At 33.8% G+C, this 27970-nt stretch overlaps 2 protein-coding genes and 1 long non-coding RNA gene across 5 annotated transcripts in view; 1 reads left to right on the top strand and 2 right to left on the bottom strand.

Moving 5' to 3' along the window:
* Positions 1-2965, bottom strand: part of LOC114580432 — a 26934-nt gene extending 23969 nt beyond the window's left edge. The window contains exon 1 of the long non-coding RNA XR_003701825.1: positions 2851-2965. This is a non-coding gene — a long non-coding RNA (uncharacterized LOC114580432). The remainder of the gene's footprint in view (positions 1-2850) is intronic.
* Positions 1-4852, top strand: part of LOC110099417 (protein EMBRYO SAC DEVELOPMENT ARREST 30-like) — a 28286-nt gene extending 23434 nt beyond the window's left edge. For all 3 annotated transcript variants that reach the window (XM_028697933.1, XM_028697935.1, XM_028697934.1), the window contains 2 exons: positions 2757-3310; positions 3995-4852. In XM_028697933.1, the coding sequence (XP_028553766.1) occupies positions 2757-3310; positions 3995-4445 (1005 nt within the window). In that variant the 3' untranslated portion in view covers positions 4446-4852. The remainder of the gene's footprint in view (positions 1-2756; positions 3311-3994) is intronic.
* Positions 4853-7840: 2988 nt separating this feature from the next.
* On the bottom strand, positions 7841-27831 carry LOC110099406 (replication factor C subunit 3). Its single transcript, XM_020826535.2, has 12 exons — positions 27621-27831; positions 27405-27515; positions 27289-27321; positions 26216-26384; positions 22997-23178; positions 20548-20684; positions 20340-20438; positions 19655-19724; positions 10459-10533; positions 9107-9152; positions 8209-8317; positions 7841-8120 (listed from the first exon to the last, which is right to left on the bottom strand). The coding sequence occupies exons 1-11, from the start codon at positions 27810-27812 to the stop codon at positions 8259-8261; spliced, it is 1173 nt and encodes a 390-aa protein (XP_020682194.1). The 5' UTR covers positions 27813-27831; the 3' UTR covers positions 7841-8120; positions 8209-8258.
* Positions 27832-27970: the final 139 nt, after the last annotated feature.

Raw genomic sequence — 27970 nt, 5'->3', positions numbered from 1 at the left:
ATTTATAAGAATATTATTTAATATAATATATAAATTTATAATATAATTATTATAATATATATTATAGTAAATTTATAATACATATCATTCAAATTTATAGCCCAAATAAAAAAAATTAAAGCCCAACTAAAAAAAATTTTGAAGCCCAACTAGCCCAAATAAGCCCCAAGTCACATTCTAAACTATTCATGCAACTTCTTTAGTCCCACATCATAGGGGGAGCTTAAAGATGTTCCCTTGAACCCTTTATAAAGTGAGAAGTACACTCTCTTTGAAAAATAAATTATATGAGGTATTTAAGATAACTTGTATGTATTATGATGAAATTAATCATCATATTTAATAAAAATATTTTTAAAAGTTTAAAAAATTTTAATACACAAAAATGTATTTTTAAAATTTTAATTAAAACAAAAAAAAATATTTTTTATGAACCGGCCGGTTCTTTCCAACCCGGACCGGTTCACCGGTTGAACCGCCGGTTCAATCCGGTTTGATCCGGTTCTATGCAGAGCCGGTTCTGAAGCTGGATCGGACCGGCCACTAGACAAGTTCACGGTCGAACCGGTTGAACCGGCCAGTCCGGTCCGGTTTTCAAAACCTTGATTATTATCATTATTAAAACATTTAATAATAATAATAATAATAAAACAAAAACAGCCCTAAAGGCTGTTTGGTAACAGGGATTTGGCCGAAGAAGTGCAGGTAAGGGAGAAAGTTGCCTTCACAGCCAAAGAGCTCCTATTGTTGCTGCCGATCAAAGTGTCGTAATTTCCTCTCCGACAAAAAGGGAATGTCGGTAAAGGAACAGAGTCGAACAGCAACGAAGGAGACCGGAGAAGCACTTGAGAAGGAGAAAGTTACCTTCACTTCCAGCGAGCTCTTGTAATTGCTTCCGATCAAAATGTTCTAACTTCCGATCCAACGGGAATGTCGCCAAAGGAGCAGAGTCGAACAACCAAGAAGGAGCCGAAGAAGCAAAGGGAGAAAGTTATCCTCACTGCGAGCGTGCTCCCGCGCCTACTTCCGATCAGAATGTCGTAACTCCGATCCAACAGGAAGTGTCGTCGAGCAGCGAAGTCGAGCGTACGAGAGGGAGGGAGAAATATCGGAGAGCGAGAGAATGAGATCGAGAGAGAGAGAAGCGATTGCGAGAGTCGTTAACACGATGTAGAGGGACATCCGATCGTGCGAGGTCGTGGGCGACGACGTGCTGAATTCGGCGCCGGACAGGTACGTGGATTTTAATTAATTTTTTTTTGTTTTCTCTCTTTTGTTTAATACAGCAGGTCAACATCCACCAACCCTCTCAATAAATGAATAGCTTCCATAGTAAATCTACTCGGCATGAATCCAAATTGATTTTGAGAAACATTAGTATCACGTCGTAACCTACGCTCCATAACTCTCTCCTATAGTTTTAAAGTATGACATATCAACTTAATTTCTCTATAATTCACACAATCTTGTGCATCACCTTTACTCTTAAAAATAGGAATCAACACACTTATTCTTCACTCAACTGGTATCTTTTTAGTCTTCAAAATAATATTAAAAAGTTTATTAAGACAATAAACTCTTCATCTCCTAAGCATTTCCACACCTCTATTGGAATATCATCAGGTCCACTAGTTTTTCCACACTTCATTTTCTTTAAAGAATCTCTAACTCAGTTTTACTAATATGCCAATAAAAATAAAAATCTCTATGTCCATTTAGAGTGCTAATATCACTAAAGTCAGTCGTATTTTCACAATCTTCATTGAAAAGCTTAACAAAAGATCTCATCCGCCTTTATTGAATTTCCTCTTCTAAAAAAAATACTTTTTGATCTTCATTGCACTTCACTTGAACTAAATCCTTACTACTCAAATCTCTTTATTTGACTAGCTTGTACATATATCTTTCGCCCTCTTTAATATCTAATCTATTATATAAATCATTAAAAACTAAAGTTTTTGTACCGCATATTACTTTCTTAGACTTCTTACGGGCAACTTCATATCTTTCCCAATTTTTAAATTTTTTACATCTAAACTAATTATTATAATAAAGCTTCTTATTTTTTATATTTTCTTGCGCATTTTTTATTCCACCACCAACTATTTTTATTATTAAAAGATTTTACTTTTGAAACTCCAAGCACATCCATTGCAATATTTTAATATTACTAGCTATTTTATCCTACATAACATTCGCTTCCTCATGCAAGAACAAAATCTTAAGATCTCGAATCTTACTCTCAAAAATATTTTTGAAAGTATTTTTTTTAAGAACCTCCATCTAATCTTAGAACAACGTTTTACTAAATTTTTCATATTCTGCCCCTTCCTCTTAAATTTAAAACTAATAAGCGATGTAAGGTAAATAGGTAAAATGAATAATAGCAAAAAAATATAATATTGAAAAAAGATCAACTAAAAAAACACAGAATTTTATACATGTTCACCTAATTGATGGCTTTGTCCCATTGCCACTATTGCAAATTTTACTATGATTTCATTATCAATCATGTGTAGCACATTTTCTTCTTAACTTTAAAATTAAGCTCCACAACTTAACATATATTTATTTATTTCCAGTAATTAGTCCAACTGTATAATATTTACGTGCGTGAAAGTAAATGATAAAGTTATGGAGCTTAATTTATATTCTCAGATTGTTTTTATTTTTACATTTTCTAAAACAGTCTATAAAGTTTTTTCAGTGCTTGCTGATTGAATCAATGACTTAGAATTTTTCACCACAATTTTCAGGTTGGCCTTCTCCTTAGGGCAATGGGATATCCTTCAGACACAGTCATATATTTGGCTGGTGCCGAGACATTTGGTGGCCAAAGGACTCTCATACCTTTGCGTGCAATGTACCCAAATTTGGTCGACCGCACCTTGCTGTGTAGTAAAAAAGAGTTATCCATTCTATTAGGATCAGAATCTCCTATTCCTTCACATCTCCCTAATCCTCCACCACAGAGAACCAAAGAACAACTTATCAGAGAGTGGAACAGAGCCGGGCCTCGACCAAGACCTCTTCCTCCACCTCCTGCGAGGCCTTTCTATCAGCACGAGAAGGAAGGCTGGTATGGTTGGATTGCAGAAAATGAAACTGAACCAGAGCCTTCACTAATGGATATGAGGGTGCAGGCGCACAAGATGATATGGAATGCTATTGATTATTTTGTTTCTGTTGAAGCTGATGTGTTCTTTCCAGGATTTCACGACGACGGGAGTGGTTGGCCTGATTTTTCAAGTCTAGTTATGGGCCATCGTTTGTACCAAATGTCAGCTTCTCGAACATTTCGACCCGACAGGTACTACTGAAAAAACTTAAACCTTCAATTCTTTTATCGAGCTAAATTCGAGCTGTTCATAAAATGAAGTATTCTTGAAAAATTCTATGTCAATTTTAGAATATATATATATATGACACGATCCGAATCTGATCCGAAAATTTTGAATTAGGGTCAACCCATTTCGCAAATGGGTCGGATTCAGGTTCCAGGATTTGACCCGTTGGAAAAAATGGGTCGGTCCGGGTCCGGGTCAATCCGCTAAACCGAAGTTGATCCAGACTGACCTTTTCCATCGCCTCCTTAACTTTATCTCACGCTCCAGTCTAGTTCGCACACCTCGGAAGAACAAGAGCCGACCCTAGCTCCTTTCTCCCATCGCTCGAAAAAATCTAGTTACCACGAGCCAAAACTATCAAACAATGCATTGTTAGTATTTGGCTCACTAGATAGACGAGCCAGAAAAAATCTTTCAAACTTAAGCTAATTATCAAATCAAACAAGGCCAATGACTTTTTTATTTTATTTTATTTATACATTTTTGACAACCCTAGGCATGAATGGCGTGGCTTGTTTTTGGCTTCTTCATTCACATCATTTTTTTTTTCTTTTCAAAAAATGTGTGGTCACAGAAAAATGTTTCTTTTTAACTGATCTCTACCACATTCATAGATAGAACTAATTACTAAACTGCCCTTGCAACAGGAAAACTATTGTCAACCTATTAGACAAAATCAAGGACAAGCAGTATCACCCAAAACAAAACTGGACAATATTGGTGCGCCAGCATCTAAATGATAGCCTTGGCATCAAAGGCTTGATATTTGCGGCCGAGAAATCAAAACCAAATTCCTTCATTTCACATCCCCTGCCAGAATGCTCCTGCAGAGCAGCATCAAAGCCATCAGAAGTACCAAATCCTGTAATTGGTTCCGGCGGCCGGATTCTGTACGGCGACGAGGAAACCTGCCCCGACTGGTTGTCGCGAGGTCTCCAATTAGTCGTTCCAGATTCCACCGACATGAAAGATGAAAGCGAAGATCTTCCTGAACTGGAGCCCTATTTTGGGCAGCAGGAACAAGACTCAGGTGATGGAAACAGTGGAGAAATGAGCAGGCACAGCGAACAAGATGAAGAAATGGATCCAGAAGATTAGAATGGAAATGGAACAGATGTTCTTCGTATCATTCATGATCTTCTTCTGGGAAAATTATTAGGTGCTGACACTGGACTTAGAGATACGTCCCGACTTCAATAAAATTTTGACACATGGAGTATTTTTTTTTTACTTTATATGTTTAATGTGTCCGTGGAACTTTAAGTCAAGCTCATTAAAAGCGCAGGTAAAACACAGTCAAAATGCAGTAAAAAAGCGCAACTAAAGAGCAGTCAAAGCGTAGGTAAAATGCAGATAAAGCGCACAAAAAAATACAACAAAAATGCACTCCACGTGTCACATTTTAAGTGGATGTTCGGATGTATCTTCACGTCTGACATGTGTACCTTATAATTTTTCCTTTTTCTCCGAGTGAAAGTAACGTCCTGATTCTTTTTTTATCTACACTAATGGGTTTTTTATTACACGTTTTGTAGGATAGGCGCTGATTTACATATTGTAGGTTACTTTATTAGATCTTCCAGCAAGTTTGACCATAGCGTGTAGAGAAGTATTCATCTAATAGATATCACCGAGGTTTCTGAAATTTTATTAGCTGTTTGCAGACTATAGCTTGGTGTTTTGAATTTTGACATATTGTTATACTGTGGATTGTAACAAGGCAGAGTGTGAAAGATAGTTTAATTATTTTGAAATAGAAACAAATTTGCCTCTTTTTTTTTTTTTGGAAGAATTGTGGGCTTAGCCCGTTTTCATATATTGAAAGACGCTTACATGTGTAATCTGAAAAAAGAAGCTAAAACAACAGCAAAATTAAGACAGACTACTAGGAGCTAGCTGAACAACAGAAATAGTTGAAACTCCTACAAAAAACAACTACAAAAACAATAAAGAAGCCTCCAAAAAGCTGACTGCGGAAGAAGGAAGGAATATCCCCACACATGGGCTCAGGAATTGCCAATGCTCTGACAACCCGGTTGCAGAAGACACCAATTCTGCCATCCAAAGGGAGAACTTAGGCAATCCACTCATCATTGCCCAAAAAACAGCAACATCACAGCACAGAAAAACATAGCAGCAGCATCAAAAACGGCTCCCGAAGGCACAACAGCCAGATCTAAAGCAGTTCCATAAGAGAATGTCCATTTTTCCATTTCAGCATTTTAGCAAAAACTGCACTCTTGATTTTTAGACCCAATGTAGTAGATGATGCATAAGAGTCACCAAATTTTCTATCATTCCTTTCTCTCCAAATATGATAAATAGCAGAGCAAATAATAAGATGATAAAGAGCCGTGGACTTGCTATTAGGCATAGCAGTGCATTCAAAAGCTTGTAGAATATTGGGCCTGAGAAATTGATTCTTCATACCCGGAATAAGAGTGGTCAGCACAGCAAAAGAATATTGACATTCAAAAAACAAGTGAGAGATACTTTCATTTTCAATATGACAAAGGCAACAGGTATTCTCCACCAAAATACCCCTTTGATTTAAAATATCAGACGTTTTAAGTCCATCCCGTAATGCCAGCCAACCAAACATGGAATATCTCAGTGAGAAACGTTTATGCCACACAAAATGATACCAGGGGACTTTGGGCTCATTATTGTATAGATAACTAATGAAATTGCTCTGCTTAACATTACCATCTCCCCAAATCAAACAGGCACTGCCAGCAGTAGTGATAGGTGGGAGCAGGCCTAGCAGAACATCTGATAGACCAGAAGGAAAAACCCAGCCGTGCTCATTAAGTACGGTAGAAATTTTAGCATTCCCAGGAAAATGTTTGAGCAAGTCATATAAATGAGGAACCTCATTAAGCGTCTGCCCGTTAATCCAATGGTCCCAAAAAAGAGAAGTAGGTGTATAATAAGAAGCAGAGAATTTGTAGTTATCTTTGACCATAACAGCAATTTTACATATATATTTCCAGAATGAGGTTGCCTTGGAAATAGGTGGTTTCCATGGTGAAATGTAATGGTGTAAAAGCCAAGAAGAGAGTGGAGTGTTAACGTTGTAAATCCTCCCAATAAGAGCACAAGCATAACTAAATTGCACCGAGAAGAGAGATGGAATTCCCAGTCCTCCATATATTTTAGGTTTGCAAGTGTTTTTCCAAGATATGAGGTGTAATTTACGAGCCGACGTATCCCCAAAATAAAGAAACTTGGAGCAAAGCTTCTCAATTTGCTTAATTAAAGTTTTAGGTATTATTGCACCTCGAATCCAATATGCTATAGAGTTCCATATAGTGAATTTCAGAAACTGTAGTCTACCAGCATAAGAAAGTGCCTTGGCTTTCCATCCAGCAAGCTTGTGGTTGATTTTCTCCATGAGAATGGAGAAATCTGAGATTTTAGGATTGTAAGAGGAAAGGGGAATCCCAAGATAAGTAATCCTTGAACTAAAGGAATGTTAAGTATGCTACTAATGTTTTCAGAATTGGCACAGTTGCTTGGAAGAGTCATAGAACTTTTCCCATAGTTAACAACCAGTCCTGAAGCTTTAGAAGAAGCTTATGGATAATGACACAGTTAGGAGCATCAGCTCTAGCAAAGAGAAGGAGATCGTCAGCATACATGAGGTGAGAAATCCTATTTTCATCAACATGAGGAGCTTCAAACATCACTCCATTAACAGTACTATCAAAAAGACAAGATAGCGCATCCATGACAATACAGAAAAAGATAGGGACTTAAAGGGCAGCCCTGCCTAAGCCCGGAGGTGGACGGAAAAAAAACCCATCAAAGCGCCATCGATGCATAAGGAGAACCAAACATCCTTAATACAAGCAGAAATTCATTTAATAAACAAAAATTCGTGGATTAAATGCATCTCTTGAATTAATCGATATATACATATATTGCTCTACTTCAACTTAAGGCCAACTGCAAACGAATGTCAAACAAACATTTACCATCCATCAGGAGCTCCAACCCAATGCAAGATTCAACAGCATTTTCAGGAAGTGTGGCATCACATAGTTCACAAACACCCAAGTATAATTAAACACATTATATCAGTGTTATGTTTAAGAAATGATGAACCAAATACAAATATAAATAATAAAAAACTCTTAAAACCAAAATTTATTTCGTACGTGTTGCCCCCAAAAACTCCCGCAAGAATGCTGCCCCTTGACCCCACAACTTGATCGGGCAGATCAAACCCCGTTATAGGGCACTGCCCTCTTGGACCCCATGTATATCTATGAAATTTCTGTACTTATATTCTTATAATTAAGTTTGTCCCTCCTAAAAATTAAGACTGATTCCACCCCTGATCATAGGTAATATTCAGCTTAAGCGGAGCCAATCAATTCAAATTTCAATATAATGCAGCAAAGTCAATAAATTATTCAATTGACTTCGTTCAAGTTGAGTCATTTTGCTTCGTTTAATTACCCAGTATACATCACATCAGCATAAGCAGATTCTACTCAGTTTTCAAAATCACCATTAATTTATGCAATATTGCAAATCATAACAAGCCAAACTGATAAAACTGAACCAACATATTATTTTACTTGGCTACCACCCTTACATATTTAACTGTCTAGCAGAACAAAAAGCCATTCCTACATTCAATACTGGGCAAAATTTAGAGAGAGAGTACAGTAAAATTTTCTTCTACAAAGTCAGGCAACTTAACCAAATATATATATGAGATTAATTCCGTCTAAGCAATGGCTGTGGCCGCTAACCAAGTTTTAGCTGCAAAATAGATTCATGATATGGAATGAAATGAATTCAATGTAAGTATTGAATTGATATTTAAATAATAATTAATACGAATGAATACCAGAAAGTCTCAGCGGGATAAAATTTCAAATGAGCCTGCTTTGATCCCTTCTAGCCGAATGTTGCTATCAGAAATGCCTTGTAGATGCTCATGAACTTGGCCACAAAAGCTGCAATATATTTATAGCACAAAAAAATAAAACTTGTGTAAGGTTGAAAAAATTGGATTGGAAATAACACTAAGGTTTCGTTTGGGACGCCTTTTTTAATGCTTAAAGTAACTTTATAATACAAAAATTAAAAAAATTTGTATTAAAAAACTGTTTAAAGAAGTAAAAAAAAAGGCTGTCTCAAACGAAACCTAAAGCTTTAATTTGGGAGGGCTTTCTTATTGCTTTGTAAAACTATTTTTTAGTACAAAAATATCTTGAAGACAGAAAAAATAGTGATTTAAAACTGTCCCAAATGAAGACTAACAAAAGAGTTAAAGTGAAACAAAGGGTCGTTATTCAAATTTAAATTTGGTTTGCTAAAATTTAGTGTTTGTTCGTTGATTTTTAGTGTTCAAAGTCCTAACATATTTGTAAGATAAATGTAAAGCTATTGTGAAAAAGTTAGAAATTTGGAAGGTTTAATATGATTGTAAAGCATAAATATCTAAAAACATAAAAATAAATACAGCTAAAAAGAGTGGCAATAATCTGTACCGTTATGTAGTGTTATGAAAAAGCCTATAAGCTCTTAAGGAACATTAAGTAAAGAGATTATTCATTAGAATTGGAGTTTTACAATATAACATTGTCAGGGTCGTTTCTCAGCAATCATTAGAATTTTTTAAATTAGCAAGCAGGAATTGTTAAGTCATAATCACAAAATAATGGGAAATTTTTAGAATCTTTGAAGAGTTAGTGAAAAGACAAATGATGGCAATGATTCATTTAGTTTTGCAAATTAATCACCTTCTATATGAAATATAGCCTTCTGGCCGAGCCGCATCCTGTGTTCCTGCAGAAAACATATTAAAAGTCACTCTTCATGTTATTAATCATATAATATTCTCAAGATTTACATCAAAATGGTACCCCCGGCAGCCTAGAATTTCAGAAGGCTTTAAAAGGCTAAGAGATATGCCTTGAATCCAAGTCATCTTAATAGGCCCTGATGTTTATTAAGTCAAGGTCCATGAGTTAGAATCTCAATTAAGAGACCTATAGTTGGCTCTTAAATCTATAAACAAGAAGGAACAAGATGTGAGTCATGTAGCTTTATTTCAATGCCCCTTGTTTCGAGTACTTCTCAGTGGGTAAAATCAAATTCTAAGAATCATACCAAAGCACAATAATCATAAAGTAATTCCATAACCATCATTGAGTAAACTCAAGATCAAAAGGTATTTTTTAAGTCTTACGAAGCTCCTTCGATCCCCGCATAGTGAGATAAAGACTTCTTGTTTGTTGTTATTGTTGTGGTGGTGGGAAGCTCCTTGGATGAATTAACCCATAACACTTAATAAAGAAAGCTTCAATAGGCACCTATTGTCATGAAGTTATCTATTTTTCCTATAAGAAAAATAAAGAAAACTTTGTCACAATCAGTACCTATAGCTCAAAGCAAACCCAAATAGACCCTAGATGACTAAAGCGTGGCCTATTTCCCCACAATAAACGTATAGTTAGGCACCAACTTGAAATTTGATTATGGCTTTGTTTGGGACGGCTTTCTTACTGCTTCTTAAAGCAGTTTTTTAGTACAAATTTTTTTTTTTAACTAAAAAGCAGCTTTAAGAAGTAATAAAAAAGTCATTCCAAACGAAGCCTATGTCTCTGAGATATAGCACCCTTCATTGAGGAATAAATAAATACAGCGCTCCTATTAGTAGCAATAAAGAACACCATTTTGATAAATAATATAAAATGTTGAAGCAACTAAATAATTCTATGTAAACATTATTGGATTATTATAGTAAACTTAAATTTTGGATTTTGCACTACTGTCATAACTAAATTTTATATCATGATAAGGAAAAAAGATATATTGCTTCATAAACCTAAAGAACCACCATTAGACTTGCAGATACAAAACAGATCAAAATATACTTATTTGCAAAACTATGAAATGGCAACGCGAAACTAAAATAGAAAAAATCATCACTATATTTCTGGCATGATGTCAAAATACTTGAAAGCAATTAAAAATAATTGATGTAATCATGTAAACAAGTAAACCTCATATGCATTTTGATCCCTATGAAAGAAAAGAATTTGTTTAATTCCTCCATCAAGCTTATTAACATTGAATGTTGCATACTTACATAGTATGCAGCCCAGTGACAAACTTCATGCTTTAACTCCGAGTCTAGCTTCTTCAATAACTCTGACAATAACTTCTGCCAAAATTTAACAAGATATTTCAATCAAGTTTGTGATGGAGAAGAAACTAGAATGATATGTTCAGACCTTTAAAATGGTACAAATTTTAAAAGTTGGCACTGTTGAACTTTATTTTATGTAATTCGTCAAAATTCAAAAAAACAATTTGCAAAAGTTGGCATTTGGAACGGCAACTGACTTGCCAGCGTGCCTTTTTTTTTGCTGACTCAGCCATAACGGGCGACTGGCTACACATATATTTTTTAAATGCCTGCCCGTAACCCATCCTTCTTCCTTCGCACTTCGTTCGGCTTGCTTCGATACGTTTGCTGCAAGCTCGAGATACGGCCGTTGGGTAGCAGAACTTGTGTGAAGGTAATTTCTTTTTGTAGTATTTTACAAGGTTTTGAAAATCAGACCAAATCGGCCGGTTCAACAGGGAATCAGCCGGCTGACCGATCTGATTGACCCTGTAAACCGCTCTAGCATCGAACCGTTAAAAAACCGTAAGAATCGTAAAATTAGGCAGTTCAAAATCGCGTGTAAAAGGAGTCGTGGATTGCAAAATCAACAACCGACAATCATCGAACTCGAGGAATTTTGAACCGCATAACTCTAATATGCTCAATACACATTCGCAATTGCTTTGTTTCCTCCCGGGCCGCGATCGCTCCTCTCTCGACTCTTCACCTCTTCTGTCTTTGTTCGCATATAACCATAGAAGATTGAAATCGAGCTTCAGTCGGCTTCCGTTATCATTGACGTTCAGTCATTTGCATATAGTCATAGCTACAGTTTCAAGTTTACTCCCCTAGCTGTAGAACACTTCTAGTCCTCTCAATTCAAACAAATCATAGGTTCTTTTTTTTAGTTGCATGTTCTTTTCCTTTCATTAGCTTTATTCAATTTTGGTGTATCAGATTATGTTTAATTTTGATTTCATCATTTGTTCTACAAATTTATAATTTATGCATTCACCTTTAATATTTATGGATATAAATGCATGTGAAAATCTCCATCTCTATCATTTGACTGGGTGTTCAAAAGTTAAATAAATCAAGATAATTTTTTAATGTCTGAAGCATTCATCTGAACAAAAAAAATTTTCTTGCCTATAGGGAAGTTTATAAAATGCAAAATAATCGTTTGTGATCTTAACTTTGCAAAAAATATTCCTTGGAGTCAACCCTGAATGATGTTGAAAAAGCAGCTCAATGCACCCAAAGTGTTTGTGCAAATGTCTCAATTTTCCTCAAATTGTTTAGTTAATTGTCATATGATTATGAGTCTAAATTCATAAAATTATGATATTTATGATATTAATTTTATTATTTTTTAATAAAATTAATATAATATTTTTATTATTTTTTAATATTATGAAAGTATTTTGTTCATACCTATGTCATCTTTATTTATTTTGTTTTTTTAGTTTTAATATTTATTTTGTTTTTTGTGTTTTAATTTTATGGAAGAATATCCATTAAACATAGTTTTTGAGAAGTCAATAGGAAAACACAAGCAAGCTCCATCGCAACCAAAGAAGTAGATGTATTACAACTCATTTGAATTTTAAAAAATAATAATAAAATATTTGAGATACTCATGAGCAAAATTAGTAAATGTTGAAAGGAAAAATAACAAAAAAAATGCTAATACAAGTTATGTAGTTTTGAGATTTATATTTTCAATAAAAGTATCCAAAGAAAGAAAAAATATCTATAGAAAATATAAAGTTTAAAATTTTATGCATGAGTTTTCATATAGTACTAGGTGAATAAGCGTGCGTCTTAAGAATTAGATATAAGAGAACATATGGCATATGATGAATGGTGAATGCAACATAATTGAAATAGGTGTAGAGTGTCATTTATGGCAATTTTGTGAAAATTTATTAATATACATTGGATCATTATTAAAGAAAAAATGAATAATTGTATTTCTTTTTGAAATAGTCATAATTCAAAAGGAATTTGTATGGATTACAAATATGTGTGTCAATCAATTTTCTCATCTTTAATTATAATTGTAAAAAATATTAAAAGTATTAAATAAAGATCTAATAAAAATTACATTTTACTCTTCTACCTTTGATCATCTTAATACTCACACAATAAACTTATTTGAAAAAAGCATGATTCTCATCTCTATCAACACTGACATATGAATCAAACTTATACACCTCTAACTAATTATCGTGGTTCTTGAGATTATAAATTTTTTTTCTGTTAATTTGTGCTAAAACTCACTGACTGCATCTTCAACTTAATATTAACAATGAATCAACAAAACAATCAACATGTACCTTGAACTCAAATCGTGCGGAGAAGATAGATATCACTTGGAACTATTTTGCTGAGTGTAAAACTGTTAATGATAAAAAATAATACAAAATGTCTTCATTATGGAATAACTTATATGAGTTAAGATATTAATAAGATGAAGCAACATCTGGGAGGGATTAAAGATAATATTACTTCTTCTAAGAAGGTGTCACATGACATCTGACATCAGATGCAACAGAATTTGAATGAAATAACAAACATAAAACAACAAGTACAAGAAAACTTATCGCAGAGTGTTGATATATTTAATGGTGATCTAATTAAAGAAGAGATTGACTCATGTTCAGTCATAAAATTTGAATACACATGGTAAAAAGATTGATAAAAGGAAGAAAAAAATTAATGAAATTAATATTTTTTACACCTATAACAAAATCAGATTTTCAATCATCATTGAAAAATATAATGACATCTAAGAAAACTGTGCACCGTACTGATTTGGTACTTGCTAGGTGATTTTATGACAGCTACATTCCATTTAATGATATCAATTCACATTTTGCACAAAAGACTATTGATATAATTTCTGCAATAGAACATGGTTATAAATTACCCTCTTGCTACATATTGAGAATGAAACTATTACAAAATGCTAACGAGAAATATAAGTTGTTAATTGAATCTTATAGAAGAACATGGAAAGAAAATGTTTGTACATTGATGGCTGATAATTGCACATATACAAATAGTATGACATTGATAAATTTTCTTATTTATTATTCTCGTGGAGTTTCATTTCTAAAATTAATATATGCATCTAATATCGTTAAATATGTCACAATATTATATTCAATATTCATTGATATTGTTGAATTTGTTTATCAAAAGAGCATAGTTCATTTTGTGATAGATAATGTAACAAATTATAAAAAAGCTGGTGAGGTATCACATAAATTTTTAAAAATATATATTAGTCATCTTACGCTGCACATTGCACAGACCTCATTCTGAAAGATATTTGAAGCATGTCTTTACGAAACTTGTTAGAAAAGCTTTAAAAATTATAATTTTTATTTATAACCATACTTTCATATTAGCTTGGTTAAAAAAGAACAGTTTTGATAAAAATTATAAAATCATGAATAATTAAATTCATAACAACATTCATTGCCTTATAAAGTGTGTATGATCACAAGCATAATTTACAAGCATTGAATTAGTGTAAGTCTTGCTGGTGATGAATGCTTGTAAATTATGCTTACGGTCATGCAAACTTTATAAGTTAATGAATATTTTTACAAATCTAGTTACTCCTTGTCTTACAATTTGTCCAACATGCTCTTTTTTTAACCAAGTCAATATAAAAACATGATTATAAATAAAAATTATAATCTTTAAAACTTTTTTTGCAAATTCCATAATATAAGGCATGTTTCCAATTTCTTTCAGAATGATATTTATGCAACGTGCAACGCGAGGTGATTAATATATATTTTTTCAAATTTTCCATGCAATAACTCTTAAGCTTTCTTATAATTTATTGCATTATCTACCATAAAATGAATTATATTATCTTGACCAATACATTCAACAATATGAATAGTTAATATAATATCATTACATCTTTAATGATATCAAATGCATCTACTGATTTTAGAAATGAAACTACAAAAGGACAATAAATAAATAAGAAAATTTATCAATGTCTTACTTCTTATATATGTATAACCATCAGTCATCAATATACAACCAGTTTTTTTCCATATTATTCTATAAGATTCAATTAACAACTTACATTCCTTTTTAGTATCTCATAATAAATTCACTCTTAATCTGTAGTAAGAAGATAATTTGTAATCAGATCATATTATAAAAATTGAATCAATAGTTTTTTATGCAAAAGATGAATTGATAGTATTTAATAGAATGTAGCTATCATAAAACTACCTAGCAACTATCGAATCAGCACGGTGCACTGCATCCTTAAATGTCATTACACTTTTCAAAGATGTTTGAGATCTTGATTTTGTTCTAGGTGCATAAAAAATATTAATTTCATCAATATTTATTTTCTCTTTATCAATACAATTACCATATGTATCAGAACTTTATGATTTTGTGATTGAACATGAGCTCATCTCTTAACTAGATCACCACTACACATATCAACATTTTGCGACAGGCTTTCATTTGTTTGTTGTTTTCTTTTTTTTATTTCATTCAAATTCTGTTGTATCTGATGTCGTATGTCATATGTCACATTCTTATAATAAGTAATATTACTTTTAATCTCTAACATATGTTGTTTCATCTTATTAATGCCTACACCTTTATAAGTTATTCCACAATAAAGACATTTATATTGCTTCCTACCATCAACAATTTTATAATCAGCAAAATGATTTCAAGCGATAGTTATCTTCTTCCGTACATTCTTAGTTGAAAATGCAGGTTGATAGTTTTGATGATTCATTGTTAAAGAGCTTTAGCACACATTACTAGAAAAAAAATTATAATTTCAAGAATCATGACAATTAGTTAGAGGGTTGTAAGTTCGATTCATATGTTAGTGTTGATAAAGATAAGAATTATGCTTTTATCAAATATGTTAATGATAATGTAGATATCAAAGTGATCAAACATAAAAGAGTAAAATGTAATTGTTCTTACAACTTCCTCTAATAGTTTTAATAATTTAGACAATTATAGTTAAAGATATAAAAATTAATTAACGCACACATCCGCAATCCATACAAATTCCTTTTTAATCATGACTATTTCAAAAAGAAATACAACTATCTATTTTTCTTATAGTAATAATCCAATGTATATTAATAAATTTTCACAAATTAGCATAAATGATACTCTACAACAGCTATCTCTTCTAGGGTGGCGTCGTGGCGTTTTCCCGCCGTCGGCGGGGGATTTTCCGCTCTGCCTCTTCAGGAAAGTTGTTCTCTACTCTCTTCTCTTGTTTCTCTGTGGTTTTTCTTTCCTTTTCTCCGGCATTTTCGGTATGCCTTCGTCTATTTTGAGAGATCCTGGCTTTTTTGGGGGGATTTCTCACCCTAAGTCTTTTCTTCAAGCTCTTGCTGGTTCTTCTTCTTCTTTTCCTGATCTGAAGCACTCTACCTTTCGTGATCTTCCTGCTTTGTGGGTTTCTGATGAAGAAATTAGGGCTTTAGCGGAACCATTTAGGTTTTCTTTGGTTGGCTTCTTTCCGGGCAAGCGACCTCCTCTCGATGCGATACGTAAATTTTTTTTTAACCTAAAGTTGAGTGGCGAGGTTTCAGTTACTGTTCTGGATTCTACCCATATTTTGATAAAATTGGAGAAGGATTTAGATTACTGCAGGATTTTTTGCCACCGTTCTTATTTGGTTTTCAATTGTTATATGAAACTTACGAAATGGTCGCCGACTTTGGATATCGGCGTTGAGTCGCCTATCATCCCGATATGGATCTCTTTTCCTCACCTCCATCAGCATTTTTTTGCTCCGAGGATCCTTTTTGGTCTGGCTGAGTTATTTGGCAAACCGCTGAAAATTGACGAAGCGACGTCGGTTGGCTCTCGTCCTTCGAATGCCCGTGTTTTAGTTGAAATTGATATTACTAAAAATTATCCTAAGCAAGTTTGGTTAGGATCTGATTCATTAGGGTATGTTCAAGAGGTGGTCTTTGACGATTTTCCTCATTTTTGTGGTATTTGTAAAAAATTAGGACACATTTCTGGTAAGTGTATTTCGGGTCCTGTTCCTGTTCCTCCTTCTGTTGCGGATGTTCCTGTGGAAATTAATGCTCCTTTAGGTGGTGAGAATGGCATTAAGGGTGCAAATAAAGTTGTGGTAAATGTTCCTGAATATGTGGGGATGAATTTGCCATCTGTTGATAATGTTGGTATGTTGCAGGAGAATTTGGTCGTTTCGTTGGATGTAAATAACTGTAACGATGTGCCGCTGGTTGCAGATAAATCCCTATTATCTCCGAATGCCATTCCTTTCGTTCCCGTGTTACTGGATGGGGGCGTTAGGCAGGGTGTGATTTTGGAGTCTTCGGGTATTGCTTTGGTACCGGAAGTTGATAATGTAAATGTGAATTTTGAGACTTCTGATAGTTTACCTATTCATGAAACGAATATTATTGGGGATGATAAGGTGATAGATAATGCGGAAGGTGGTGCTGGGGATGACATGCTTGCTGGAGTGGAACCGAGTGGGATTGAGGCTGCGTGCCCGTCTCTGAATGTAGAGGAAGGGATTCAGATTGTTAACAATGTAGTTGAGATTCCTGTAAAAGAGGTTGATACACTTCGGATGGCTGATTGGGTGGGGAAGTCTTCGGGCAAAGAAATTAGGAATCAGAACAGTTGGTTGATTGGTTCGTCGGAGGAGGAAGTTGATTATGAATGTTCTGAGTCGGATAATGACTTTTCCCTTGTTCGTTCCTCAGTTGCCTCTCGGGGAAAGTTTTGGGGGCGTGGTCGTCGTAAAAGATGATTTGGAATGCTTTTGTATTGTTCGTATTGCTGTTTATCATTTGGAAGGCTAGGTTTTATTGCGATTTGGTGCTACGCGTGGATGAGGGCGATGATGTGGTCGGGGCTCACGTCCCGGTCGTTAAGCTGGTGGCAACCGTTTATTTCTGGATGGTCCGTGCGGGACGGCTTGGACGTTTGAAGCCTGGACTGTTTACTGAGCCCACTCTTTGCTTGTAATTCGCATTTTTGTTTGGTCGCTTTTATTTTGCTAGGTGTGTGTTGTATTTTGTAATTTCTTGTTGGCTTTTTAATGAATTTTATTTTAAAAAAAAAATGTTGCATTCACTATTCACTATATGACATATGATTTCTTACATCTAGTGCTCAAGACATATGATTATTCACCTACCACTCTATGAAAACTCATACATAAAATTTTAAATTTTAGATTCTTTATAGATATTCTTGCTTTCTTTCTTTGGATGGGAGCTTATTGAATTTTATTTGAATTCTATTGAGCTTTTAGGCTTATAAAATCTTATTTGAGCAATGAAAAATATTTGTATTGAAACTTTCATATAAAATATAAATCTCCAAACTACACTACTTGTACTAGCATTTTTGTGTCATTTTTTCCCTTTCAACATCTACTAATTTTGCTCATGAGTATCTCAAATAAAAATTTTTCTTTATTTTTCAGATTTCAGATGAGTTGTAACACATTCACTTCTTTGGATACGATGGAGCTTGCTTGTGTTTCTCTATTGACTTCTCAAAAACTATGTTCAATGGATTTTCCTCCATAAAATTAAAAAGAAAAAAATAAAATAAAGTAACAAAACAAATGTACAAGCAGAACAATTTCATAATTATTAAAAAATAATAAAATTAACATTTTTATATTTTTTTAAATTAATGAAATTAATATCCTAAATCTCATAATTCAATGAATTTACACCCATAATGATATGAAAATCTAACTAAATAATTTGGAGAAAAACTAAGGAGGCATTTGCACAAATACTTTGAGTGCATTGAACTGCTTCTTGAGCATCATTCACGATTGACTTCAAAGAATTTTTCTTACAAAGTTAAGATAAAAAATGATTGTTTTGCATCTTATAAACTTTCTTATAAGCAAGAAAAAAGTTATTATTCAAAGAAATGCTTCGGACATATAAAAACTATATTGATCCAGTTAACTTTTAAATATCTAATCAAACAATAGATAGAGAGAATTTCACATGCATTTATATTTATAAATATTAGAGGCGAAGGCATAAATTATAAATTTGGAGAACAAACGATGGAATCAAAATACAATATATTTTGATCACGCTAAATAAAGCTGATAAATGAATAAGAACCTGCGGCTAAAAAAACAAACAAGTGTGTCTTGAACTGAGAGGACTAGAGGTGTTCTTCGACAACGGGAGGAAACACGAAATTGTGACTATTGCTATACGCAAATGATTGAAGTCGAATGACTGAAAGTCAATGAAGATGGAAGTCGACTGAAGCTCGATTTCAACCTTCTACGGCTATATGAGAACGAAGACGGAAGAGGGGAAGAGTCGAACATAGGAGCGAATGTGACCTGGGAGGAAACAAAGCAACTGCGAATGCGTATTGAGCAGATTAGGGTTATACGGTTCAAAATTCCTCGAGTTCGAAGATTGATGGCTGTTGATTTTGCAATCCACGACTCCTTTTACACGCAATTTTGAATTGTTCAATTCTTTCAAAACCATCTGGTTTGTCGATTTTACGGTTCAACTAGCGGTTCTTCTTGTTTTTTTAACGATTTGATGCTAGAGCAGTTTACAGGGTCAGCTGGGCTGATTAGCCGACTAGTGCCCAATTTCAACCAATTGAATCAGCCAGTTTGGTCCGGTTTTCAAAACCATGCTATTTTGTGAAAATGAAGGTATCGTGAGGGGAAAATGAGTAGGTTGCTGGAGTTTTTTGTGGATGCATGGATTTTTTTTTAAGAAATCAATGTTGATATGAGTTAGTATGGTGTATGAAACTTTGAGGTTGTGGATTTGTTTTGTAAATATTTTTTGTTAATATTTAATCTTTGCACTTATATGTTTGAACCTTCACACAAACTAAATCACACCCGGCTGAATTCAGGAATTTAAAAAAAAAATTAAGCATGGCCAGTCGTCCGTGCTTCATCATCCAACTTCCTGTTTCGGGCGAGAGTCCACCATGGCGAGTACGAACGAGCCAGTCGCCGTTCCAAAAGTTAACTTTGGCAATTTTTTTTCGAATTACATAAAATAAAGTTTAACCGTCCCGACTTTTAAAATTTCTCCTTTAAAATTATATCATTCTTTTAATAGGATACATAAAATCAGAAGCAGAAGTTAATCACCTTTAGGATGATTTCAGGAGGAATGCAGTTAACAAGCAGCTCATATATTTTTCCACGTACTTGAAATAACCTGGAAATATTTAGATTGAAAAATTAAATTCAACAGAGAAATTAGGTGGACAAGCAGCCCATCCTACAACTTGAGAAGTCATCTTTTAATATTCCCGGCATAAAATACAATTATCACATCAAAAGATTTTTTTAACGGAGAAACATGATTTAAATCAATCAATTAAAATGTCAAAAATTACCTAAGAATGAGAAATTAATAATGGCCAATATTTTAAGGCATCTTGAGGTCAGTTGAAAGAAAATACTGCTCTTCTAGCATGTTACAGTTCACAAAACATCAAGAATCATCTTGACGTATGTGCTACTTAATGCCAAATAAAATATCTCCAAAACTGGTTATAATGAGAAATTTTACCAAAGAACCTCTTCCTCTTCCTCTAATCTTACACTATTTCAGATACCTTAAAATATAGCCATTGAATGCACAATATTATTAGCCGATGCCTTGAATAAGCTGGAAAATTAACTTATTACAAGTAATACAGCATTATGACTGCAACTGAATATCATAATCACACGATTCACACCATAGTTTGCTGTAGATTAGTCAATGTTTCAGTCTTGATGAATTATCAAAAACAAAATAATAAGCAAGAAAAATTCAGTTCCAAACCTTTTAGGGCTCTGCTCCTTCATTATGTCAGAACATATTTCCGAAACATACTGTTCCCAGTCCAATGGTGGAATAGCTTGGTTCACTGTGAATGGATATCTAAAACCAAAATCATCTTTGCAAATAAGATGAACTACCAACACCAGACATGCACAAAAGAGAAGAAGATGGAAAAAAAATTTGATAATTTGGTTTCTGTTGAGCTTACTGCTGCACTCGACAGGTCTCAAAGGATAAGATTGCTCTTCTCAAACTTCGATTTGATTGTGCAGCTAAACGCGCAGCAAATCCCGGTGGAAGCTGCAGGCTTTCCTTTTTGGCAATTAACTCTAAAACTTCAATAATCTGATGGACAGAATGTCAGAAGAATGGTTATACCTATTCATTCATTCCAATGAGAACCTACACAATAATGCTAGCACTATAAGTGCACTAACAACAATATAAATAAATCAAAGCAAAATAAATTCAGAAATAGTCAGTCACTGTTGTCCCACTTACAAAAACTTCCAAATCAACAAACACAGCCATAGAAAACAATTTGTATTGACCGATAACATTTCAGTTATTTTTCCGAACTTAGCCTATGTTCATAATATTAAAAAAAATTATTATAAAGTGCCATCAGAAGAAGGAGATAAGGAAAAATAACATGATGCGTATAGCATATCAAGAAATGTCTGGATCAGGAAGAAACAGACACTATAGTATGAAAATGAAACAAAATAAGGCTAATAAGAGAACCTAGGGGACAAAAACAGCAGTTACAAAGAAAGTGTGCCAATTTATCAGAGGGAACATCAAAGGAATGAAATAAAAAGGTTATGCCAGATAGTGAATGGATAAAACTCAAGTTATGTCGGCAGTATATGAGAAGTAGCATACAATTTGTCATCCTTTCTTTCAATTCTTGTGTGGAAGGGAAATGTATATATAATACAGTTTCAATTCTTGTGTAGAAGGTATATATATATATATATATATATATATAATACAGACAAAGGCTTCGTTTGGGGCGGCTTTCTTGCTGCTTCTTAAAACAGCTTTTAAGTACAAAAAATTTAATTTTTATATTAAAAAGTCGTTTTGAGAAGCAGTAAAAAAGCCGTCCCAAATGAGGCCTAAATATAAAAACTAATACATAGGAATGTGGAAAATCTTTCAATATAGCATACGCGGCCTCTCCCAGCCTTCAAGACCTAAATATCAAATCAATTGCTCCACATGCTACCTACCAAATAAGCAATCTCGCATCCAAAAAAATCTAGAATACTAAACGCTATTTTTTAAAAAACCATTGTAAAGTGCTACACTGCACTTGCATCTCTTTCATGGCGTCACAATCATGAGCAACACACTCACAAAGTACTAGTTCAGCCCCATAATAGCATCAATAGCTTTCTTTGTATCAAACAACAAAGTGCAGAAATAGCACCAATCAACAAATAAAGCGTAAGGATGCAACAAATTTATAAGCTTAACTTTAGATGATAAAGAAAAAGAGTTGCCCTGCAAATCTACCTGATGTACCATAAGAAAAGCAATAGTTTATAAAAGAACAATAAGGCGAGCATACAATTTCACAAAAAACTCTATCTACTAGCAAACTTTCTTGTTCAAGACTATAAATCAAGCTAACTAAAATTACTGATTCCAGCTAAGCATGCCAATAACAGATCTACACCAGTTTGCAAGCACACAGCACGTACAGGATATTTCAATATACTGCAACTATTTAGAGTCAACAAAGGTTGGAAGGCAAGCTCATCAAATGGTCACTCAAATAAAAAGATGAGCAATGATGCCATACTTCTAATTCAGTTCTTCCATAAAGTTCAAAATAGTGCATCTTAAAACTGATTGAAGAAATAAGGTGAAAATAAAGAATAACAACCTTATAATTCTACAATATTTAAACAAATCGTGTAGCATGGTTTGAGTTGTTATATCAGCAATGAGAAATAAATAACTAGGGAACGATGTTAGGATAGAAGACTATAATAACAACAAGTGGAATAATCACATGGAACGAAGGCTCGTGTAAAATGCTAATACCCATAATCAACTTAATCCACTTACCCTTAAAACAGAGGAAGAATATATAAATAGACTTATAAATGCTACATAAGCTAAGTGATAAGTCAAATACACTCTAAGAACAGATCACTTTCATCTATAAACGTGGAAGACTATGGGGATAATTTCCTTCTAGCTGTGCACTGTCAAAGATTCGCCATCCTGTATTATATTTACATGCTTAAATGCCATGCTATCATTATCTAAAAAAAACTTCCACCTCCAAACAAAAGTATGAATCAAGTCTTTACTGAATGGTATCATTTCACCCATCAGTAATACAACTCGTCCAAAGGAAGCAAACGATATAAGTTTGTTTTGGACTAAAAATAAGTAAACAATAAATTAATAGAATAAATAATCCACACAAAAGATAAAAGAAGACAATAAAACATTTGAAACATGTACATGAATCAATTTATTGTGACAAACCAATCAAAACAAACAACATTAATCATCTCAGTAAAAGAATATGCATGCTCAAGGGGGCTCACGATTATCATTTATTAGAGTGAAAAGCCATCACTGAAACAGACGTTGAAAGATAACTTAGACAAGAAACGCAATCCAGCCACACCAACCTGTTCAGCACTCGGTGCATTGAGACGCACATTTAGACAGCGAGATCTAACAGCCTCGGTCACCCTAGAAGAGCTATTGCAGCATAAGATTAACCTGCAGGATGAACTATATTTCTCCATAGTTCTTCTGAGAGAATGTTGTGCCTCTTTTGAAAGCTTGTCTACTTCATTCAACACCAAAACTGAGTGAATAAAAGGAGTTATTACATGTCTAATTTTCAAGGAAACAGATCCAAAATACAGAGTATTATAAATAATACCTGGCATGATCATGTTGATTCATGTTATAAAAAAAATAAAAATAAATAAAATCATTCAAAGCATCACAAACTTATTGTAATCGCAATATGCATGGTTTCACATCTCAAAACATGCCACTTACACAGCATTGTAGAGATTCCAATCCTAAACACATGCAACTATCACTAAAGTTCAAATTCTTAAATGGAACCATGTGTAGTTCTAAGGACATGAATATAAAAATCCAAGCATACTTTGTAGAAAGAAAAAAAATTCTTAAGCAGGCTGTATCAACAAGGCCTGGAATTGAAAATCCATTTTGATCCAAAAGTGTTCTTGATACATGAAAAAAAAAAAATTGACATAATTTGTTGAGTACTTTATCTAATATTTATGTAGTACTTATATAATTCTAGGGGGGGGAGCTTCTAATAGAAAATATACAAAATCAAGGAACAATAATAACATAAGAGTTATAATAGTCCATGAGTTGATGAGTACATGATAATAATTATAGAATAAGTACGATAACAGAGTAATTACAATAGTCCATCAATTGATAAACGGCAGTAGGGATCCATTGATCAATGAGGTGGCAGCGAAAGATAAAGGAAAGAGGGAAGAAGTCTTGTTGCTGTGGGTCTCAGCTAGTGAAAATTATGTCAGCATTTCACACTCCCCCTCAAGCAAATGAATAGATGCCATCCATTCCAAACTTGCCTGGTCATTTCTAAAAGGTTGCCCCAAATAATCCTTTGGTGAAAATGTAAACAAGTTAGTCACTTGTTGAAGATGTTTCTCAGGCACTCCTACCAAGCCTTTTTTATCTTTTGTGCATTATAAATGGCTCAATTTTCTTTCCTTTAAAAACTTGCGAACCAATCTTGACCAACTTAGATAGCTCTTTTCATTCAACCGATATCTTGAATGAATATTTTTCAACTCTCTCATTATATTTAAATTGCAAGTTCGCAACCCTCAATTTCAAGAGAACCTAAGACCAAGTGCATGGACATTACAAGTGTTATCCCTGAAAAGAAAAATAATGATTTTTTCCACAAGAAAAAAGAAACAAGGAAAGAAATGCATCAATGAAGACTGCTGCAATAAGAACTGGGATGCCAATAAATGACCCAACACAACAATCCAACTCAAAACTAACTCAAAAATTAAGGTACAGTTGACCCGTTAATATTTAAGTCAGATTTGGGTTTGAAATCTTAAACAATTAATTTTGGGATCAGGATCGGGCTTTCCCAAAAACCCGTAATTGACTTGATTATCATTTGGGTTTAAGTTAAACAATTCAATTAGGGTTAAATGCATGATACATTAACAAAAATGGGTCCAATGAATATAATTTGGGTTTGATAAGTTCAAATCGAGTCATGGCAAACATTTTAACCCGTATGATAAATAGGTCAGGTTCTAGTTTAGGTTAATAAACATATTTAGGTCGGGTCAACTTTGGATCAAACCTAAGAACCCAACCTTCCAACCCGAATTGACACCTCTAATGAGATTAGTTCACGGCAATTCAGCGGCAAAGGCTGCAAATCACAATAAAGGGAAATGATTGTGGCAATAAAACTCTAAAAACTGTAGTTATAAAAAATAAGAAAGGAAGAGAGTGCAAAAATGAACACCGCGAGATTATTGCAATATAGTGTTGAAAGTTAAAAATACATGGAAGAGAAAAAGCCTACAACTCTAATACCATGAAAAAAATATATAATTAATAGATTGAGTATTTGATTCCAAGATTTATATCATATTTATACAACCAAGGAAAGATTTTAATAGAAAACATATAAAATCAAAGAGTAATAATTATATAAAAATCATAATAGTCCATGGATTACTAAATAATATAGAATAATAATTACAAATAATAACAATAGCATATGGATTAATGAGTAGGCAATAGGGATCCCAAGAAACCTATAGATCAACAAGGTGATCATGAAAAAGAAAGAAATTCAAGCAAAAAACTTCGTGAGTGCAGGTCCTAATTAGCGAGAATTATATAAAAGTTCCAGGATACAAAAATTGGTGCAAATACCTGTATGAAGGACGAATTAATCGTTCACAAGCAAGTAAAAGTACACCTTTGTTTTCACAAACCATCAATCATGATTAAGTTGAGAAATCGTTTAAGATGATAGCTCATCCATTTTTGCTCATTTATTATCAATAGATTTAAAAATAAATTAATAAACACCAAAAAACAACTCTTACAAACGATTGAAATTTAAATAAGATAGATGAAAAAGGTGCCCATGTAAAAGGTTTCCTTGTAAAATCCATGTTAAGTATCAGAAATTCAATGCATGTGTAAAATATATTAGCAGATGCAGGAGCAAGCAGTATCCGTGTATGAGCAGCAATTTCTTACAATTGACGAAGTTTAAACTATTTGAAAGTATGAAAACCTAATAAATGAATGGCTTCAAATTAATGCAATATCAAATAATTAATTAAAAACTAAATTGAAGACAACAGCTTGTATCGAGTCATCATAAATACAAGTATACAACCCTCTAATCAGTATACCTACTTTCATATACGAAAGAAAAAAGATAAATGAAATCATTATTAATGATGACATTTTTATCTTTCACAATGTGATCTTCAAGTTGGCATCTTCAAGTTGACATTTATTTTTTATACAGCATTTCCTATCATAAAAATCATTCATGGATGCAATGTAAATTCACTAAAATTCATAAGTTCACAGGAGAATCATCAAAATTACCAAAGTTGAGCAGTTAACAGAGAAATTCACAAAATACATAATTCTCAAAAATCCTACTCATTCAAAAATTTGTATGGAGACTAACAGCCATTGATGAAATGGTGTTTGGTTGGGATTCGAGGTGTGAGCAAATGGGTATCATTTGGACCAGGTAGAGCAAACACAGCAAAATCGAATGCTAAGGGCAAAGCAAAGTTAGCATTTATTAGATTGGACGATCATACCTTTAAATCCTTTTTTGCCTTTTGAATCAATGGGCCTATTTTTTGCCATTTCCTTGATGATTTCTTGAACAATATATCTATCCTGGAAACCTGCATCACTTGGATTCAGCTCCACATGATGGGTACTTGCTAGCATGGCCAATTCCAATTCTATAGTACGTGTTCCGGCCTACAAAAGAATGAACAGTTCAGTATTACCGGCAGCTGTGAGAAGCTTTCTTGTTCACTTGAATGCATGCCAAAGTGTCATGAAAGTTCTAGTTTTCTATAAGGACTCATTTAGTTACTTTGCAAATAGAAAAAAACCACGTAAAATTACAATGATATCATTTTTGCTCATTTATTTTTGCTAATTTTCTATGATAATGGAATCATCATATTTGAGGAGCATAGATGTTTTTGTAGAGTTTAAAATCAATATTGATTTCTAAGTACATCCGACCAAATAATCAAACAATATAATCTAGTAAATTCATCATTTTTCATAACAAGTTTATCAAACTTCAAGCGACAAAATAGGCCTATATATATGAAGTTGAATGTGTGGAAAAATAATGAAGGATTAATGGGGAATTATTAAATTAGAGGAGCACTTGAAGTGGCACCTATCGAAAATGAGTTTATTGAAAATAGACTTGAGATACTTGAACATGTACAAAATTGGACAGAAAATGTATCTACCATGTGAGTGGATAAAATTAATCTCGAAACACTATAAGCTTAATGTTATATGGACATAATTTATTCAAAATGATTTATGAATAATAGGCTCATTACCTGAAACAACACTCAAAATGTATAAAATGAAAAGTAAGGATTCACAAAGCGAGCCCGAAACAATTGTGATAAGCCAAATGATGCTAAAGAAAACAATATATCCTAAAATTCAATAAGCTAAACCATGCCAAGGAAAAGTAGCCATTGCATTTCTCTGCAAAAACAAAAAGGTCTGAGAAGGACTAGAAACAATACTCTAGTGCGCAAAAATTCTTAGAAGAATTACTGCACACACATACCAAAAATAAAGTTAAGAGAAAAAAAAATGGTGCCTTTCATGACGGTTAAAGGCTTACATCGATCTTCCATGCCTTCTGCTCTAACTTCACCTACAATATAAAAATTAACATATAAATAAATCGAGTGAGAACAAAACAAACAAATTCAAAAACAGAATGAGGTTGCGGCAAACCTTTTCAGCCGAAGCGCCAAACATTTCCTTGAGTAGGGCCATGACCATAGTCTTTTTCCCCGATCCTGGTGGCCCGTAAAACAGAAGATGCGGGCAGTCCTGCTCCGAAACCTACAAATACGACGATGGAAAAATTGAAACAAAGATGCTTAGCTCATAGAAAAGCAAAAAAATATATATTTCGATCGAAAACAAAGAGAACCCGCGAAATATGACCAGCTTCTTTAGGTTTTGCGCAATTTCTTCATGGACTGTTATCTTGTCGAGGACCCTGGGCCTGTACTTGTCAACCCACAGCATTCTGAACAAGGAATTGAGACACCTCCGGCGATTTCTCGTGTCCAATGGCGAAACCAAACTGTTAAAAAACCCTAGCAGCCAATGTTTCCCGCCGATTTCCTGCGCCATCGCTGTGTTGACCCGACCGACCCGACCCGTCCCAACCCGATCCAAGATTGATTCGGAATTACGGGTCGGAGAGCCAAACTTTTATTTGGTCCGGTCACCTGACCTAACTCTACTTTCGGACGTCGGTAAAATAGTGTCACGTGTTCTCACTGTTTATC

This window comes from Dendrobium catenatum, unplaced genomic scaffold, assembly GCF_001605985.2.
Source record: "Dendrobium catenatum unplaced genomic scaffold, ASM160598v2 fragScaff_scaffold_1022, whole genome shotgun sequence".
Taxonomy (NCBI): domain Eukaryota; kingdom Viridiplantae; phylum Streptophyta; class Magnoliopsida; order Asparagales; family Orchidaceae; genus Dendrobium; species Dendrobium catenatum.
The sequence above is the reverse complement of the archived record's forward strand: the minus strand, read 5'-3'. Positions and strand labels throughout refer to the sequence as shown.

Coding starts and splice junctions, on each gene's coding strand:
- LOC110099406 (XM_020826535.2), bottom strand. CDS start 27,812: ATGGCGCAGGAAATCGGCGGGAAACATTGGCTGCTAGGGTTTTTTAAC. Junction 27,322..27,404: donor TTGGCGCTTCGGCTGAAAAG/GTTTGCCGCAAC, acceptor TTTATATTGTAG/GTGAAGTTAGAGCAGAAGGC. Junction 19,725..20,339: donor AAGGAGCAGAGCCCTAAAAG/GTTTGGAACTGA, acceptor AAATATTTCCAG/GTTATTTCAAGTACGTGGAA.